General features: G+C 37.8%; 2 protein-coding genes across 5 annotated transcripts in view; both read right to left on the reverse strand.

Moving 5' to 3' along the window:
- The window catches only part of LOC124642381 (multiple C2 and transmembrane domain-containing protein), a 163649-nt gene that overhangs the window by 46315 nt on the left and 98355 nt on the right, over positions 1 to 18979 (reverse strand). The window lies entirely within an intron of this gene.
- Positions 5965 to 8567, reverse strand: LOC124642382 (MFS-type transporter clz9-like). The gene is made up of 2 exons (XM_047180788.1): positions 8306 to 8567; positions 5965 to 8065 (listed from the first exon to the last, which is right to left on the reverse strand). The coding sequence occupies exon 2, from the start codon at positions 8059 to 8061 to the stop codon at positions 6220 to 6222; it is 1842 nt and encodes a 613-aa protein (XP_047036744.1). The 5' UTR covers positions 8062 to 8065; positions 8306 to 8567; the 3' UTR covers positions 5965 to 6219.

The raw sequence follows: 18979 nt of genomic DNA on the forward strand, positions 1-18979 counted from the left end.
TAAACTTGGCGCGTATGTTACTGGCCTTAAAACCGTGCTGAACCCTCACACAAACGCAAACACAAAGCATACGCAACGATCACTCATAAATTTCATTCATAAAATTGGATTACTTCTGAAATACCACGACATTAAAATGACAAAAAAAGCAGTGCATATTAGTTATTTCCCATCTACTGTAATTCCAATCGATTATTTACGTATTGTATGTCCTCCTCCTGAACTATGGCACAAATGCAAATCAACACTTTGTATAAACGTCAATTTTGTTTTAAATTAAATACTTGTTATGAATAATGTACTTATTTGGATAAGGATTAATATCATATTTATAGATTTATTTTTGCGAAACTTTAACCATCCGAAAATATCCCACGATTTTGAAACATTCTTCATTGGTGCTCCGCTCCTTTTGGTCTTAGCGTGATAATGGCCTTCCTCGATAAATGGGCTATCTAACACTGAGAGATTTTTTCAAATCGGACCAGTAGTTCCTGAGATAGCGCGTTCAAACAAAAAAACAAACAAACTCTTCAGCTTTATAATATTATTGATTGTGTAGATTGAATAAAGTTATTATTAAAATATAAAGTTTTTTCACATTTTTCAATGTCTCATCAAAGAGGAGCTTGTAGCTAATTACCTAAGAGCACTTTATTACTTCTATTTTAGTACATCTTGGACACTTGATTTATTAAAGGAAAACATCTCTAGGAAACCTGGACTGTAAAGTCTGAAATGCTAATCCACCTTAAGCAAGCGTGGTGATTAGCGCTCATTCAAATGATTAGGCAGAATGTAGCTTGAGCTTTTAAACGGCTTATGTTTAACTGATCACCAGAAATAGTAACAAGTAGCAGACAAAAATAGTAAATGATCACCAAAATGAAACTCGCATTTTAATGTAAAATGATAACCAAAGTTTTAACACTTTGCTATCCCATTTAAGTGAAATTACTCCAAAATAAATCATGCGCAAGCCAAAAATAGTAAATGATCACCAAAATTAAACCACCATTTTAAAGTAAAATGATAACCAAAGTTTTTACATTCTGCTATCCTATTTAAGCAAAATGAGTCCAAATAAATCATTGTTATCCCAAAAGTAGTAAATGATCACCAAAAGTAGTGAATGATCATCAAAATTATACCAGCGTTTTAATATAAAATGATAATCAAAGTTTTTACATCTTGCTATCCTGTTTAAGTAAACTGACTCCAAAAAAATAAGTTCGGCCTGATACAATAAAATGTAATAACATTATGGGGACCCTTTTCCTGCACTAGGGTGGAAAATTGTCTATTGCATGCCTCTAAACAGTGCGATAAGAGTGTGTTTTCGAGGGAGTGTATTGAGAAACACATTCTTCTTCTTCTTTCTCCTGCCCTGTTCCCAATTTTACTTGGGGTCGGCGCAATATGTCATTTTCTTCCATTTTCCCCTGTCACTCGTCATACTGACACTCACGCATGCATTGCAAGCCGGACACATAACTTAATATGGCATCATAATACTTTATTTGATAATAAGCCTACATTTTATGGCAATCACAGTGACTTATTTAGGCAAAAATAATACATTAATTTGGTCGTCAAGAGTTGGTGATCATTTACTAAATTTGGTGGTCGAATACAATTTAAAGTGAAGTCGTGACTAAAATAGCTGGTACTATTACATTTTTAGACTTTATTTTTCTGGTGTTCAGTAGATTTTTCTGGTTGCAAAACTAAGGGTATCAAAGCATTTTATGGTGGTCATTATATTTGTTCCCCTTTTAAACACTGTAAGGACTGGTACCACCTATTTTCTACGCAAATAAATGTTTCTTTCATTCAAAATGCTCATGATAAACTACGTATTCAAAAAAAAACAACTAAAGGACTAACGGAACTAAAGGAGTATCTATATAAAAAAATACAAACATCTCCTTTTCGGAAAGTCGGTTAAAATCACTTAAATTAACATTACGTGTACGTTGTATGTTCGTGCAACAGAATTGATAATAACATTAGATACGTATTGTCGCATTAATCAACTTTGTGTTGATTATACCTAAAGTTTGCTTTAGTAATTAAAATATAATGATAAAGCAATTCTTGTTTCATTTCAGGCAAAGCTAATTTCTGTAATCACATTTACAAAACCGTATATAAAAATGCATCGCCTTCAACGCAGTGGGTTCTTAGTTCAGATAATATTCATACAACTTTGTATACAAAAGTTAGATGTATTTTCATTAATAAATAATACCTACTTCTTTATTTGAAACAGGTCTATCATGCACATTTTTACCAACCAATACCTAAATTTAGGGATCCCCTATGAGCATTTAGGGAACACTTACCTAATACGAATTTCGTTTTCACCAAAGTTTAAGCCCTTATTCTAAATTCTAAGTGACACTTAGTTAGGGAAAAGATAAGAGATTGTTGGTAAAAACGGGCATTACTCTTACAGATTTATTCCACAATGATACCACAAATCATTTTTAAAATAAACTCGAACTCGGAAATAACATAGAGTGCATGAAGAATATAAAGATATGTGCAATTTATTGCCATTGACGCGACATTGAGATTGTGCCAAATAAGTCAAGGGTAAACGACAGTTGGACTCCATTTTATATTCTCTGGTGTTCATTATTTTAACAATGGTGACACCTACGGTGCAACTCCCCTTTGGAGATTTCATTAACTTGGTTCCATTTTCGTAATTCGAGAGTATAATCCGGGTCAGGTATACGGGTTGTTCGAAAGAGTTACCGTGGCCCTGGTACATAAAAGGCCTATGACGGAACACAACGGTTTTTAGTCAGTAAGAGTCTGACACTCCCTCACCGCTGCTAGCCCACAGAGGGAGGGGTCATTTGATGATTTTTGACGTCGTTAAAAAAAAAGGTATACCTAAAAGTTTTATAGTCTGGGGTATTTTAATTTTTAATTGTTCGAATTGAGAATTGAGAAAAGGATTTCGAACTAAAGGGTAAGTCTTAAGCGGTATTGTCTGCCTAGATTAGGCTGCCCGCCCACGTGCGATAATCGGTAACCGATTTTTTGTAGGAGAAAAATAGAACACAATGCTCGCAATGGTGCAACGCACACTTCCTACAAAAATTCGACCCCATTCTGACGTGGGTGGGCAGCCTTAAGTATGTCTGTCAATCAGCTATTTTAGAAGCTACTGCATCTGTTTTTGCAGCCAGCATATCTTATTGCTTAGCTTAAAATACGATTAACCATCCACTCAAATTAGTCTACTAGATAACAATTATAATTCCAATCTAGCTGAGTAGTCTATTATAGTTTATTATGACTGATAACTTTTAAAGTGAAAATTGTAAGATAACCCACCAATATAGGTCTTCAGAAACCGGCTCTTATTGCGCTCGACTATGACTTTATTACAACAGCTCCAATATAAAAATACATATATCCACCAACCTACTACGTATATTGCAAAGGGCAAAAGAAATAGTCGTGAAAGAAAATCCCTCAGTTTTATGATTGCCATTAGCTTTTATAGACAACAAACCTCACGGTGTATTGATCCACGAGTCTGTTGTGGCAGTCTATAGTTATCTGTGGTTGGCAGTTCAAGGCGCCACAAACAACTATGAATGTGACGGATCGCGAAATACTTTTGTAATTTTACAGATTTCAGGATTTTCTTTATTAGGATGGTATTTCCTTTGATTATTTTTAAAGATAAAAAGTCATTTATTCAAAGAAGGCTGAAAATCAGCACCTTTTGAAGGTCGAATTTACAAAAGACACCATCTCCTATGTGTTTGAATTGCCACAAACATAAACTACCTATGTATGTGACGGATCGCGAAATATTTTTGTAGTTTTGCATTAACGAATGGAATTGGTATATTCTAATCCTAACTAATATTATAAATGTGAAAGTAACTCTGTCTGTCTGTCTGTCTGTCTTTTCTTCACGCCTAAACTACTGAACCGATTTGTGTGAAATTTGGTACAGACATAGTTTGGAACTTGAGAAAGTACATAGGATAGTTTTTATTTCAAAAAAAACAAAATAATAAAATTTATTCCGGATATATAGCGCCATCTATTAGTCAAACCAAAAATATGCCGGAAGTCACTATTCCATGCGAACGAAGTCGCGGGCAAAAGCTAGTTGTAATTATAAATCTAAAAACTGTTGTAGGTATTATTATCTGCAAGCCCATTAATGGCAAAATATGGAGAACTTATATTTTATTGTAACATCAATGTACTTACAACCCATGTTTGCAAAGAAATAAATTATTTGATTTGCTTTATATATATATTTCAGAGAATTTTCTTTGTAAGGAAGATACATTCTTTGATTGTTGCGAATTGCCACAAAAAACAACTACCTATGTAACGGATCGTGAAATACTTTTGTAATGTTGTATGAACGAATGGAATTGGTGTACAGATTTCAGGATTTTCTTTGTTAGGAAGATGTTATTTTAGATTCTTTGTAAGAATTGGAAGGGTTTTTGTTGTAAGAGGGATTAAGGAAACCCTTATTACAGTTGACATGTTGTGATTCGTTAAAATTAGGGGCGATAGAATGGTAAAAGTTTAGGGCTGGGTCAAGGTTGGGTTAGAAATAATTTTACTGCTGATAATGAAAAATATATAAAAAACAATATTGCGCATGTGTCTAGCTAATTTATGACGAGATAATATATTTAGTGTGTACCCCTGTCTTACTGTTATTTCAAATTAGGCGGCTTGTTTGTTATCTAGTTTACGTTCATTTAATTATCCAAGCAGAATCAAATCAGGATTTCAGATCGCAACACGAGAAAAATTCAATCAAAATGTACGAACGACATACGAAACTCTCTGATGTGTATTTCGTTATTTCTTTTAACCCAAAACCCAATCTTACAACGAGACTTCTTACCAAAAATAAATCCATATTCAACGTTTAATGTATCCTCGTATTTCGTAATACCCATAAAACATTAAACAACTAACTACATAGAATATCTGGTTATACAGTCGGTATGTGGTATTATGATAAACCACTTCCCGGCTACACCGCCCACTGATTTCATATTGATAAGCGCCGAGAGAAACCTTGGTATTTCGGAGGTAATACTGAATTGATAAAACTTTTATATTATGGACGAAACTTAACTGTTTCTCTCGGTTCCTCCTACGTCTGAGGTAGACCCATTTTCTATAGTAATAGGATAAAATGTAACCTATGTCCTTTCTCAAACTCTAGACTAGACTATACGTGAACCCAAAATGACTACCCATACCCAATTTGAATCGGTTCAGTCGTTTTCGCATGAAAGCAGGACAGATAAACAGAGTAACTTTAAGCACTGTTATTTTATAGATTTCATTTATTGCCCTTTATATTAAACATCAACTATTTAAACAGATAAACCACATAATTTTGAAATAACCTTCAACATTAGAGTATCTACAGTTTGAGTGGACTAGTCCTCTCGATGTGACATAATAACACCATTAAATAAAACAGGACACTGATTAGATAATAAGTCGTTCAGGGTTAAAAGTTTTATGTAATTTGTGTGTTATTTATATTTAACGGAGGAAAATATTTAGTACCGTAAAATGAGGTTACTTTGCTCCGGTTTTTGCTCCAAAATTTAATATGTGTTACTCACGCAAAATACCTCTTTGATACGGCTTTTCAGAAAATTTTACATGACTCATTGATCCTTCTGGATCCAATATTTAAAATGACAAACATAATTATTTAATTTATTTATTTTATTTTTTTTTATTTAAAAGTGGAGCAATGTTACCCACCCTTTCGGAAACATTGCTCCTACATTTAACTTGTACTAAAACAGGCACATTTAAGAAACAGGGACAAAGTTAACAGCCTCAGCTGTTAAATTGCTCCAAAAATAAATAGCGATGCATCAACTTTTGAGTCTTTCTCGTCATACTGATGTAGTTTGAATGAAATAAAACTCAAAATAAACAACATAAGGAACATTTTTTATTTGTACTTTCAGATAAATCAGTCTTAGAATCATTTTCTCTTAAGTCTAATAAACTATCAAAACCACCAAAGGCTACATAAATCTCTAGAAACATGTAAACTTTTAGAAATAACATAAAAATAAGAATTTCTAACGCTAGACATTAGAAACGTGAAAAAAAAGAACTAAAAATACCTTCTAAAAAAACTTATGAGGATGAACAATCATATTTTTAATAATTATTGAGATCTTAGGTCCCCCAAATTTGATCGAGATCAGGAACAGTATAAAATTCACGTCGACCAATTTTCTTCGGTGCAGATATACATCCAAGAACTTCATTCCAAGTGTATTGGATCTCATCCTTTGGTTTTGGCCATTTCCAATATTTGAGAGACCTTTTCATTGAGGATATGTACGGTCCTTTATCATTGATTTTCGTGATGATGCCTGGGAAGACTTCCCCTTCGTATGTGAAAGCTACATATTCTCCTTCGGCCTTTATGAGTGGTTTAAATTTTTTTGTTTTAGAACTTTCCCTGGCATTGTCTACGGTTGTCTCTTCTTCTGACATTGTCTCCAGCATATCATTCATTGTTTCATCGTTTGAAGAGTCATGAAGAGATATTTCACTCTCGGCATATGTACTGTCGCTATGAATTCTTGTACGACGAGGTTCTGAAGTCGAGGCCTGGGCTTCCATTTCAAGACATGGCTCCTCGTTTTCTTTGTCCGCCAGTGAACTGTCTATCAGCTCCGTGACACTTCTTCCCGGAACTATGTTGAGTTTCGTTCGTCGTCTTTTCGGGTTAACGCCTCCAGTCCATTCCACTCTCTTGGCTTGAAGTGTTTCCAAAAAAGAATTTTCTGCCGCAGTCTTATCAACAGGTTTAGGCAATCTCTCTAATAAGGCATTTGCATTGGTCGGATAAATCCCACATTTCCTGAAACCGGATTTTAAGTTTTCTTTTCTATTTTCTTCTAAATCCGCAAGAAGTTTTTTAAGTAAGACTGGAAAACTGCTCTTTTGAACAGTTTTTTCCCGTATGCCTTGTTCGCACTGCTTCCATGTCGTTAGAATTTTCCGCCATGCAACTTTCATTGGATGAAAGAAGGCGACATCGAGTGGTTGCGTCAAGTGGGTGCTGTTCGGAGGAAGACACACGAACCGTATGTTATTTTCTTTGCAAGCTTTAAGAACATCTACCGAAATATGTGACGATAGATTGTCGCCTATGAGGACTTTAGGGCCTTCCTGTTTTTTGAGCTTTGGCAGTACAAGTGCGAAAAACCAGTCATTGAATATGTTCATGTCGAACCATCCGGAAGGACTACAATTGTAGCGAGTATTTTTCGGCCCATTTTCTGTCCAAGTATTCCATAGCTGCTTAGATTTATAGACGACGTATGGCGGAAGTAATTCTCCTTCAGCACTTCCAGCAAACATGATCGATGTAGAACTTTTGGATGTATCTCTTATAATTTCGGGGTATTTGGTGCCTCTTCTCGTCAAAATCTTTTTTTGCCCAGGGTCATCACATAAATTCGTCTCATCGTAATTCCAAATATTTTCTGGTGGAACATCTTTTAACACCTCTGCTAAATTTTGAATATAATCTGAAAGAGTTTCCCGATCAGTGCCAGCTCTACTGCGCTTTATATTAGCAGCGAGGCGCTGTGACAATTCAGCATTTCTTTTCAAAAAACTCGACACCCATTCCAAGCCTGGGCAGTTGTTTTTAAACTTGGGAACTCTTCTCCCAATCTTGTCCAGATAAGATTGTATTACAATACGCAAATCGAAACTTGTAAGAGGAAAACCATGCTCGCTCAATTTTTGTATGCACGATACGAAAATTTTTTCTTCTTCCTCCGTGAATGTTGTAGGTGCTCCAGGCGGCCTTGGTGTTTCGTTGCGTCGTAAGAGCCTAATTTGGTTTATAATAGTCCTTCGTGGAATCCTATATATTTCACTAGCCTTCCTTTGCGTTAATTCTTTATTTTCTATTGCTGCTAGACAATCTCGAAGAGCCTCTTGTGAATAATTTTTATAATTTCTTTTAGGCATTTTCCTTACATAATTCCGAGGCATTTTCCTATAAAAAAAAAAAAACTATTTGAATTTAGTATGAGCTATGTGACAGTTACTATTAGCAAGTATTCAAACGCAATTTCAATTGTAACTTTGCTCCAGGAGCAAAATATCCCCAAACATGGCGCAAAGTAGGCACAAGAAAGTAAAAGAGGTTAGAAATCCAAATTAATGCACATATTTTCTAAATATTAGTTGAAATTGTTAGCTAATTACATACCTACTTACATTAAACTCTCCTTACCTCAAATATCTGAGTATATTCGTCGATGAAGGTGGATTTTGCAGACTATTTTTTTTTTTAAGAATCGCTCGTCTGTTGTTAATGGCTGCTAACGAAGAAAAGAAATGTCAAAAACCGGAAGTGCTTATTCAGTGTTGCCAATCTTATAAAACATATATCGGACGCGTTCAAAAATTTTTAAACATCTCCGTATATTAAGAGATTTAATCGAAATAATCTTTTTTTAAATTTGGAGCATATTTACCTTCATGGAGCAAAGTAGCCTCATTTTACGGTACCTACAGACGTCCCAATTTTAGTCTTCAAAAGTTAGCCATGTCTGTTTTCAATTGGAATTGATTTGAATTTACACATCTCTCGAGCCTTTTCCCAAATAGTTATGTTGGGGTTGGCTCCCAGTCTAATCGTATGCAGTTGAGTAACAGTGCTTTACATGATCGACTGCCTGTCCTATTTAACCCAGTTACCTTTGAAACCTCGGAAAAACTGGCTGTCAGACTTATTATATAGCTACTAACCACTCGTAACTACTGTAATGTCAAAGATGATCTACCAGTTTATCGTGCCTTCGGGATATGCCGTACGAAACGCGGAGGAACTCCTCATGACATAAACCCAAGAACTGGCCACACCAAGACTTCCTTAACTTTATGATTGATCAACCCGTAGCCATGTTGTGATCAGGGACCATTTTGGTTACCCATTGAAAGGGTTTTTGATAGGGTTTTGACAAAGTGTTGTTTTAGAACCAATTTCATATTTGTTACACTTTTTTACAAAAACCCTTATCAATGGATAACCTCTTTCAAACCCTTTCGATTTGATACCTGTGTATTCAAAAACCCATTCTTAATGGGTTACACTTTTTTGTCGTAAGACGTTTTGAACGGGTTACCCCTTCAACGACTGTAACACAGTAACCCATTGGGACTACAAATATTGTAATTTTATATCTCGTGCCTTTACTTTAAAGTTCTAAACTACAATACGGCCGTTGTGTCTTGGCGAGTCTGAACATAGGCTCTGCGAACTTTAGCGCATCAGATCGTCGCTTGAGCTGCTGAGGAGTCCGTCTGTCACACATCACCTGGCACTAAAGATAAAGAGATGCGTCCGAGACATCAGAGAGGAGGGCAGAGACGTGAAATTCTTCTGGCTGAGGGCCCACGTGGGATCTCCAGGGAATGAAAGAGCGGACCAGCTGGCCAAGGAGGACAGAAAATACAGCGGATTACAATGTACTCCGCTGTATTTTCAAAGTTCTCGTATCGTATCAGAAAGTGGCAAGCGCGATATGAATCCTGCAGCACAGGAGCGGTCACAAAAGTGTTCTTTCCAAATGTCCTTGCGGCAAAAAGAAGACTTAAAGAAGCTGTCCTTACACCGACACACATCCAGATCCTAAGCGGGCATGGAGGATTCTCAGCGTATCTCCACAGATTCCAACTCAAAAACAGTCCCTCGTGCGTCTGTGACCCCAGCTGCGATGAAACAGTCTGGCACCTGCTTTTCGAGTGTCCAAGGTTCTGCCACGACAGAATGGAACTGGAATACACGATCGAAACCGAGTCAGTCCACAGTCCACACGATCATGGGGAAACCGGCTACTAGGAAACCATTAAACTAGCCATAGTCGCAGCTGCGGCCAACAAAACGGACCGTACTCCGCGAAATCAGAACAGATTGCCATCTGAAACCAGCGCAGTCACTACACTCGCTACGACCACCACACCTACAACCATACACACCACCACCATACAACCACATTTAACGTCAACAACAACACAGACAAGAATCACTCAACCGACAACCACAACACAATCGACAACAACACTAACAACAACCACTCAACCGATAACCACACAAACTACAACCATACACGAAACATCTACAGAACAGACACCTACAGAACTGACAACCAGACAAACGACTATCATACAATCAACACACACAGAATTAACAACCACACAAAGGACCTACTAACACCAACTCACAACCAGCGCAAACACAGAAATCACCCACCAGTCAACAGTCAGCTCCAAGTACCATGCCCATCGCACAGCTTCTGGCATTCGGAGGAGACGGAGTGCCAGGCATAAGACTGCGTGGAGTCGCCTTGTTTATGAACAGGGAAGCGGAAAAAATAGGCATAAGCTTCTGCATGGGCTCGAGTCGAGCTGGAGCTCGAATAACCATTGCACCAGGCCTCGCCGCCCCGTTCAACGGTTGCACCACCAAGACAACCAAAAAAGGCAGCAAGTACCATGCACTGCCTCAATTGAAAGTAGCCTCTCACCGATGCCGACTATTGCGATTCAAATGCAAGACGATCGCAATACTCGAGTGGAGAGAGGAGACTCCATTCATTCAGGTGTGCTCACTTCTGCAAAAGATCGCAGAGGCAGAAGAAGAAGAAGCGCCAGCCACGGCTCGCACCATAAGCGTCGACGCGATGGCAGTTGAATAGAAAAGGGGTGACGTCGCAGACCGCTTCGGCTGTTTAAAAGCCTCGGAACACCATGAGGTGGTAGTATACGAGGACAGAGGGGAAACCTTGAATTTCCTTTAAGTCCGCGGAAACCCTACAGTGCTGCGGGTTGTTCGAAAGAGATACCGCGGCCCTGGCACATGAAAGGCCTACGACGGAACACGACGGTTTTTAGTCAGTAAGAGTCTGACACTCCCTTGCCGCTGCTAACCCACAGCATTTGATGATTTTTGACGTCGTTAAAAAAAAAAAAAAACAGCCAGCGTCCAACTGCGCAAAGCAGGTCTGAGAGAGCCAGCCCCGGATCTGGGGGGGGGGGGGGGGGGCAAGCCGGGGCCCATGCCCCGGGCGGCAAATTCAGGGGGCGGCAAAATCAGGCTGCTGCCTGATTTTAACCGTAATAGTTACCTACAGGGCTGTCTTAACCTATGGTGCAGCGTGTGCGAATAACCCGGGCGCCTCGGTCTCAGGGGCGCCGCGGGACGCCCCACCTCACCACCAGGAAATTTCGATGAAATTACACCCGTAGTTTCAAAAAAAGTCGCCTTCGCTTTGTTTAATTGATCATTTTGATTATTTTTCACTTTTAACATCCTCCAACTAAGTGAAAAAATTCTCGCTCGCTACGCTCGCGGCTAAATGGCTATTTATGTACTGTTTTTCAGATGGTTTTTTATTTTTATTGACGCACCGAATCAACGAACGCAAATGGCACTCGCTCTAATCATGGTTTCTTTTTATTTGTACATAATTCCTTGTTTCATTTTGTGAGTCTTCAAACAAATAACTTAAAAAAGTTCGCGCTCGCTACGCACGCGGCTACTTGTTCCTTGACAATGTAGGTACGTACTACGTACTTTTGTGTCGTAAACTCAAAAAATTTGGCGCTCGCTTCGCTCGCGCAATATTACATAACCATTACCGGTTTACCTTATTGACTCCATAAATCAAATCCACGCTGTATTACCTTTTATAAGTCAAATGTAGCAAAAAGATATTTATGGAGTCCTCAAAAACAAAAAAGTTTGCGCTTCCGATTGCTTGTTACTTTATTATAGCGCTTTTTAAAACTTATTAACTTTTTGTGTACCTACATTAATCTGTCTCGACTTTCATAAGTTAATCTGGCCTACTGTTTGAGCCTACAATGATTTGGACATTTTGTTTAAGTCCTTTACCTACCAAAAAAGTGACTTTCTTTGGTGAAAATAAACATAATTAGGTAGGCAGGCGGGGCGGCATTTTTCAGTATTTGCCCCGCCTAAAAAAAATTGAAGATCCGGGGCTGGAGAGAGCCCAGCAAAAACCGCAAAGGAGCAAAGGAATACCACCAGCAAAGAGGAGCACGCTCGTGCGCGGAATCGCCATAAAGCTATCGGTTCTTTCCTGAGCACCATTCTCATCGGTCAGTCGCAAATCACCAACAGCGAAACAGGAATCAGCAGTGGAGCGGTTTTTCCGAAAAAAGCCCAAAGAGCCCGAGTCGCCGAAACCTAAGCCTACAAGAGCGGACAAGGGGCAGGTCGCCCACCGACTCTCGCGATGTGTTTGGCATCACGGACCATGTCAAAAACGCTTTCCTGGAATACGTTGCACTTGTAAGGGCCACAAAGGAGGTAAACCTTAGAAATTGCAACAAGATCATGCTGACCTTCCGTCGAGAAAATGAGGGTCTGCTCCGGGTATTACTGAAGGACGCAGAGGCGGCGGTAGACGACAACGCCAACTCCCAAGTCATTGCAGGGGAAATGACGGGGTCGTACATGGCCGCCTACAGCGCAAAGAGCGGTTTCGTGGCCCTGGACGAAGAGGCAACGGAGCGAACCGGCAAAATAAAATTCCTGACGCCACACGATGACCCGATAGTGGTTACCGCCAAATGTACCAAAATCATGCTGGAGGATAGTATCCTTGAAATGGCACAGACCGTTTCTGGGACCTCAGACACCTCAGTATCGATGGAAGTTTGGTCGGTACCCAATATCAGATGGGTAAATGGGGTGCCGGGGTGCGGCAAAACTACCTGGGTAGTGAAACACTTCGACGAGAGGAGGGATGTCGTAGCCACCACGACAACTGAAGCGGCCAAAGATCTAAGAGGAAAGCTTGCGCACCAATTGGGCGATAGAGCGAAGACAAAGGTGCGCACTATGGCCTCAATTTTAGCCATCGGGTTCAATCCAAATGAGAAATGTCACCGTTTGACGGTAGACGAAGCTCTCATGAACCACTTTGGGGCCATAGTCATGGCAGTAAAGTTGTCTGGTGCAAGCGAGGTGGTCCTCATCGGAGACGTGAATCAGCTACCATATTTGGACAGGGAAAATCTTTTCCCATTAAAGTATACCCGTCCATATCTGGTGGCCGGCATCACACAGGAGCTGCTCTGCACCCACCGTAACCCAGTGGATGTGGCCTTCGCACTCAGCGTCGTCCACTCCAAAACGTCGCTGTCTCATGTTCATTCCCTGAGCTTGAAGGGTTTAACAGGAGCGCAAGTATCGATCACTGCCCAAAACACCCTATTCCTGGCTCATACGCAAGAAGAGAAATCTTTTTTTATTAGCCAGGGATACGGGTCCGGTGAAGGGTCGCGTACCTTAACCATTTACGAGGCTCAGGGACTGACATACGACAACGTCGTCATCATAAACACTAAGTCCAGGAGGCTCCAAATTCATGACCGCGTCTCTCACGCGGTAGTCCCTAGTCGCTAGCGGGAAATGAGACCAATCCCCAATCCGTTCCTGTCCCATAATCTTGTGAAACTAAGTCCATGCGTATAGTGTTAAGTATTGTGTAATAATAATATATACATAAATACGTGGTGGACTCACATAGTCTTAAGACTAGAAGTCAGCAGACATAAGTTTTTGTGAGGCCAAGACGGCGAAAATTATAATTAAGTAAAAAATGTAAATAAAAGCGCGGACCCCCAAGTCTGCGGTAAGGTTTTATTAATAAAAAAATAAAAAACTTTAGCGCATTTACAATCGTGAAAAAAACTGTTTTTTTCATTTTTCAATTAACCCATGTACTTATACACAAAACAATCATAAGCACTAAATAAAAAACTAAACAATACTAATAAAACTCAACAACAATAACAACGAAAACTTTTGTAACCGACTGCGCTCAAGACAATATTATAGACGAGTAAGAAACAGTTATCAAAAATTGTAAATGATTCCAAGCTTTCAAGGTCAAAATCTATTCCCCTTCTCCTATGTAGTTTAAAATAATTTGATTTAAAACCCTTTGAAAACCCCGAAAAACCCTTTCAAAGGGTTATCTACTTCAATTGGATATCATACATGAGCCGGTAACATCTTGTACTAGTTAACTTATTGAAAGGGTTACCCTAACGTTAGGGTTTTGAAAAGGTTAACACTACCAAGAGATAACACTTTTATTGACTGCAGCCATATAACCTGTAACACTTTCGAAAGAATTAACTTATATTCGGGGTTGTATCGAACCGTGAAGCTGTTACTTAGGGTATATCTACACGGTGCAAGTAACTTACACATGTTGAGGCACATGCGCAGGTTGTATGTATTTTAAAAACGTGCGGAACCAACGTCGCGCATGTACCAAAGGAAATACCCACCCGCGTGATCTGTTGCGTCACTTGCGCATGTTAACTTGCACCGTGTAGAAGCACCCTTAGTCACGAGCACCTCAGAATTGTAATCTTGTACCTGTCTCATAAAGAAGTCCGTATGTATAGTTTATTTTGTAGTTTATTAGGGGACAGGATAAAAAAGCTTTTTCTTTCCTTAGATTTATTACGGTCACATAGTGTTAGTGACATACGCACGTAGATTTCTAGTAATTCTATCTAAAAAGAACCCCCAATTACTTTAACGGAATATAAAGGTACGTAGGAAAAGTACATACTATTTCGTGTTGTATATATACATATACATAAAATACTTTTTTATGAGCCATTAGCTAATTTTCGCGGTTTCACCCACGTCCTAAAGAAATTACTACCCGATTACTCTGCTAACATTCATAATCCTCAAACTTTAACTCTACAAAATACTTCAAATAATCTCTTCAGCTATGATTGGTTATGATAAAACATAACACTACCAAGAGCAGAACCGTATATTCATAAGCTAGCAATAACTTCAATTTTATACATAAGAAGAATATGCATAATAAAAAGTTCAATAATCCACCACCTCTTTTCATACATTCCTCATTGTATTCAATACTTCAAAAACAAGAAAACTACTACTTCCAGAGGCTTCTCAGCGGTTGGCGGTACATTTTCTTCAAAGCTTCATATTGGAAGCGCCTTTCCCTTGATTACACAGTGACTTGGAAGATGAGGCAGAAGTTCCATTCGTTTTTAATTTTATGACGTGTACCCTAGCATATTAATTTATTTCCGAATCAATTTATCCTATTCTCCTTATATTCTCCTCCATAGCATATCATTATATAGATGTTAGATGTTAAAAAATCATTAAACAAAGACGACTGGATGTGATAGCGTGTGTACAAAAACACTATCATAACTTTGACCTCTGCACAATATGACATCTTCAATTTCAGTATCTTTCTTTTAGATGGTTTTAACTCTTTGTGAGTTCTCTACTAATTTACCAATCCACCTTCTGACCTTTCGCCACATTGACTGAATTTTCAGTAGACTGTCAGATGATTATTGTCATAATATTTTATTTGTAAACTGCACAAAAAAACAATTCATCTACTGACATAATTTTGTGTAGTGGACTTCATGGAAATGAAACCGTGTCGACCCGAAGCGAATGCCTTCTACGATATTACTATTAGGTATTATTTTGACATCTACAGAAGCCTTGTAGTTCAAATAAATATGCAATGGTGCACGAATTGAATTTTTAGCTAATATTTACAGTTTAATGTTGTTATAGTCCGTGGATCCACTGGATTCTGGTTTTCACGAAGGAAGGAAAGAATTATGTTTGCCATGGTTTCTACGGTTTTAGGGACGACAAATATATTTTTCTGTAGTGAACTTAATTCATTGCTCAAGTAGACAACTATTATATAATTAACGAGTTAAAAATAACAAACGCCAGAATAGATGCATATAGGTACTTAAATGTATAATTTTATCGTTCCTCTCCGATTCAGTCGAGTCTGACCTTAATTCCGTTTGAAAAGCACGCGATGTCCATTTCAAATGTTTATGCTGTTCAGAAATTCATATACTGCTACTATACTTCGGCCGTTCAGAGAATGCGTTCCTGACACCTATCAGTTAGTCACGACTAGTGATGGGCACAACATAACACTGAGTTCGTTACCGTTCCTTCAAAATGAACCGCCGCATTATTTTAAGATTATTTTCGTTTTAAATTGGCGGAATCATTTGTTTTATATTTTAGTTATTTAAGTGGAAACCAAAAAAAGGTAATATTCATATAATAAAATTGTTTTATTTATTCTTTGTTACAAGTACATTGAATTGAATGTGCGAACAGAATATTAATCAGACTCCGATTTGCTTGAGGAGGTGGTGTCTTCATCATCATCTTCGCCTACATGTATAATTATATTATTATCAATAACAGAATCAATCCTGATATCTCGGTCTAACAAAAGCCGGGTAATCAAATAAAAACAGATCGAAAACACTTGAAAAACGTGGTCTATGCGCACGAAACGACAACGGACGACTGTTTTAGCGTCACAAAATGGCGGCCCATAACGCCATTTGGGGTTACCATTTTTAATCTAAGTATAAAAATGCGGTTTGGTCATAGTTTTATTTTTATATTTCATAAAAGTTATAATTAAGTCTTATAGTCCATTATTTTCCAATTCTTAAAAAGAAAATCAAAACGTATTATTTTATATTATAACTGTATAAGAACAGATTACGATACTTGCCTGTTATTTTTAGCACAGCACTACAAAATATAAACCGCTGACATAACCTTGTAATAGCGCAGTATAGATTTAGAAAAATATTGTTTACCAAGTTATTTGACACTCAGTTTGGCACAAAATTATAACATTCATTGATTATTGATATAATAATGTTGTTTTAATGCTCCTCAATTGTTAAAACGGTAAACATCTAGCAAAAATATTTTTATCGTAACTGCAACGCCATTGCAAAGTTACGTCGTCAGTTCAATCGCGACGTGTCAGGAACGCATTCTCTGAATGGCCGAACTATAGTTAATGTTGGCGCTATAAAAAATGTTTTCCCAAGGGTTTCATTAAGTCCTACAAGGTTATTTTATATTTATTTAGTTTATTTATGTCGTGTGCATAAATACTAAGTAATTTTATTTCCCTATTAAGTATTTTTTAGTTGTTTTTTCGTTGTCTATTGGTATACGTAATTTTTGTAAAACCTGTATAGTTTAAAAGGGGTAGTAATAAAACGAGTGACTGTAAATTACAATTTTAAGTGTCAAAATTAATTAATTTGGGTTATATAATTACAAAGTGAGCGACTGACTGTGAGTGACGAAAAATCAACATTAATTTGAGTTACTTAAAATACAAAATGAGCAGCTTCATAATATGTAATAATAATGTCGGGACACCTTTTTCACACACGGTCGGTTAACCCCATGGTAAGTTATTTATTAACTTGTGTTATGGGTGCTAATACAACTGATAAACTACATATAGCTACATATATACATATTTATAAATACATATCATAACACCCAGACCACGGCCAACAAGCATGCTCATCACACAAATGTCGACCGAACCGGGAATCGAACCCGGGACCTCAGGTTCGGCGGTCCGGCATGATGACCATTGCGCCATCGAGGTCGTCAGCAATATTTGAGCGACTTAATATTTGTTTGAGTGTCAACGTTACGTCCTGCATTTTTTTCAATATTTGGCAAATGTATTTTTTATACTGAGCGGCATTTAATCTTAAATGAAGTGTTTCGAATACAAAATACAATGCAACATGCAGCAAGCATGGCTTCTGTCACGGCTCCGGCGCTGCGCGGTTACTGGTCTACGCGGTTTTGAATTGCACTCGGTTTTGCAGCGATTCGTTTTCAAAATTCTGCCATCTTAAAATAGAATATCAGGAACCAATAATCATTAATAATCAATATTCGTTGTCAGTTTAGTTAATTTTTCGCTTACTCAAATTCATACCGCTCAAGTTATGAATCATCATCAGTCGCAAAGCGTTTTTTTAATCGCTCGTTTTATAATTCCCCGTTTAAAAGGTTAAAAGTATATCAAGATTTATATTTAAAATAGACGAGAATCTGATTATGTTGTGGCCTTTTTAATTAATATGAAAAATTTAGGTATTTTAAACATCTATCTCAAAAAAGATACATACAAAATATAAGTGAGAGTTTTCAAAGAGCTTAATTTGAATGATAGCCTAAAATTGTTTATATAAATTCGTATCTGGCGCGAACATAAAGTTTTCCCGCAATAAACTGGGTTGGCGCGTGACCAGTAACAAGTAAATACCCTGTATGTACTGATGTAAAAAGTGTGAGGATAGCGTTGTGTATTTTCAACAATGAACAGTCTGATATAAAGCTTTCTATCAGTGAATTGAGTCTCCTGTCACCTTAACGCGATAAATGGGTAGCATTTGCGTAATTTTTAAACAAAATTGGCAATGTTGTACAATTTGGACCAACCCAGTTTCATTAAAATTATCCTGTTGAGACAGTGGTCAACGCCTAGATGAACATATAAGAGTCCGAGTAATAATACCTAGTCTATAGGCATAGAAACCAAAAACAAACACATCCACTTTTTTAAAAAACCGATTAAAAATCTCCGATTCACAGCAATCAGTCCCAAATAACTTGACACAAATAACATCATCGGAATATCTTGTTCTGCAAAGCAATTGTAACTACAAGCACGAAGTACTAACATATAAAGGTACGTTTCCTCTAACTAAACAGTTTCACTATGCCACGTAAGTTTCAACCCCTTTTGAATACGAAACAAGAGAGAACTAGTAATAGATTTTGAAACTATAATGAAATAAACTGAAATGAAATCGTCTATTTTGCAAGTTGGACATTACATCACTTTTACACGTCATTTTAAGAACGCTGGGGTCGGTATTTCCTAACTGACATATCCCTGAGAAGAAACGCCGAAACAAACTCAAGGGTCTTAGTCTCTTTTAACGATTCAAGATGTTATTCCGAGCTATTTCTGGCTTA

The sequence above is a fragment of the Helicoverpa zea genome, chromosome 24, assembly GCF_022581195.2.
Source record: "Helicoverpa zea isolate HzStark_Cry1AcR chromosome 24, ilHelZeax1.1, whole genome shotgun sequence".
Classification (NCBI taxonomy): Eukaryota; Metazoa; Arthropoda; class Insecta; order Lepidoptera; family Noctuidae; genus Helicoverpa; species Helicoverpa zea.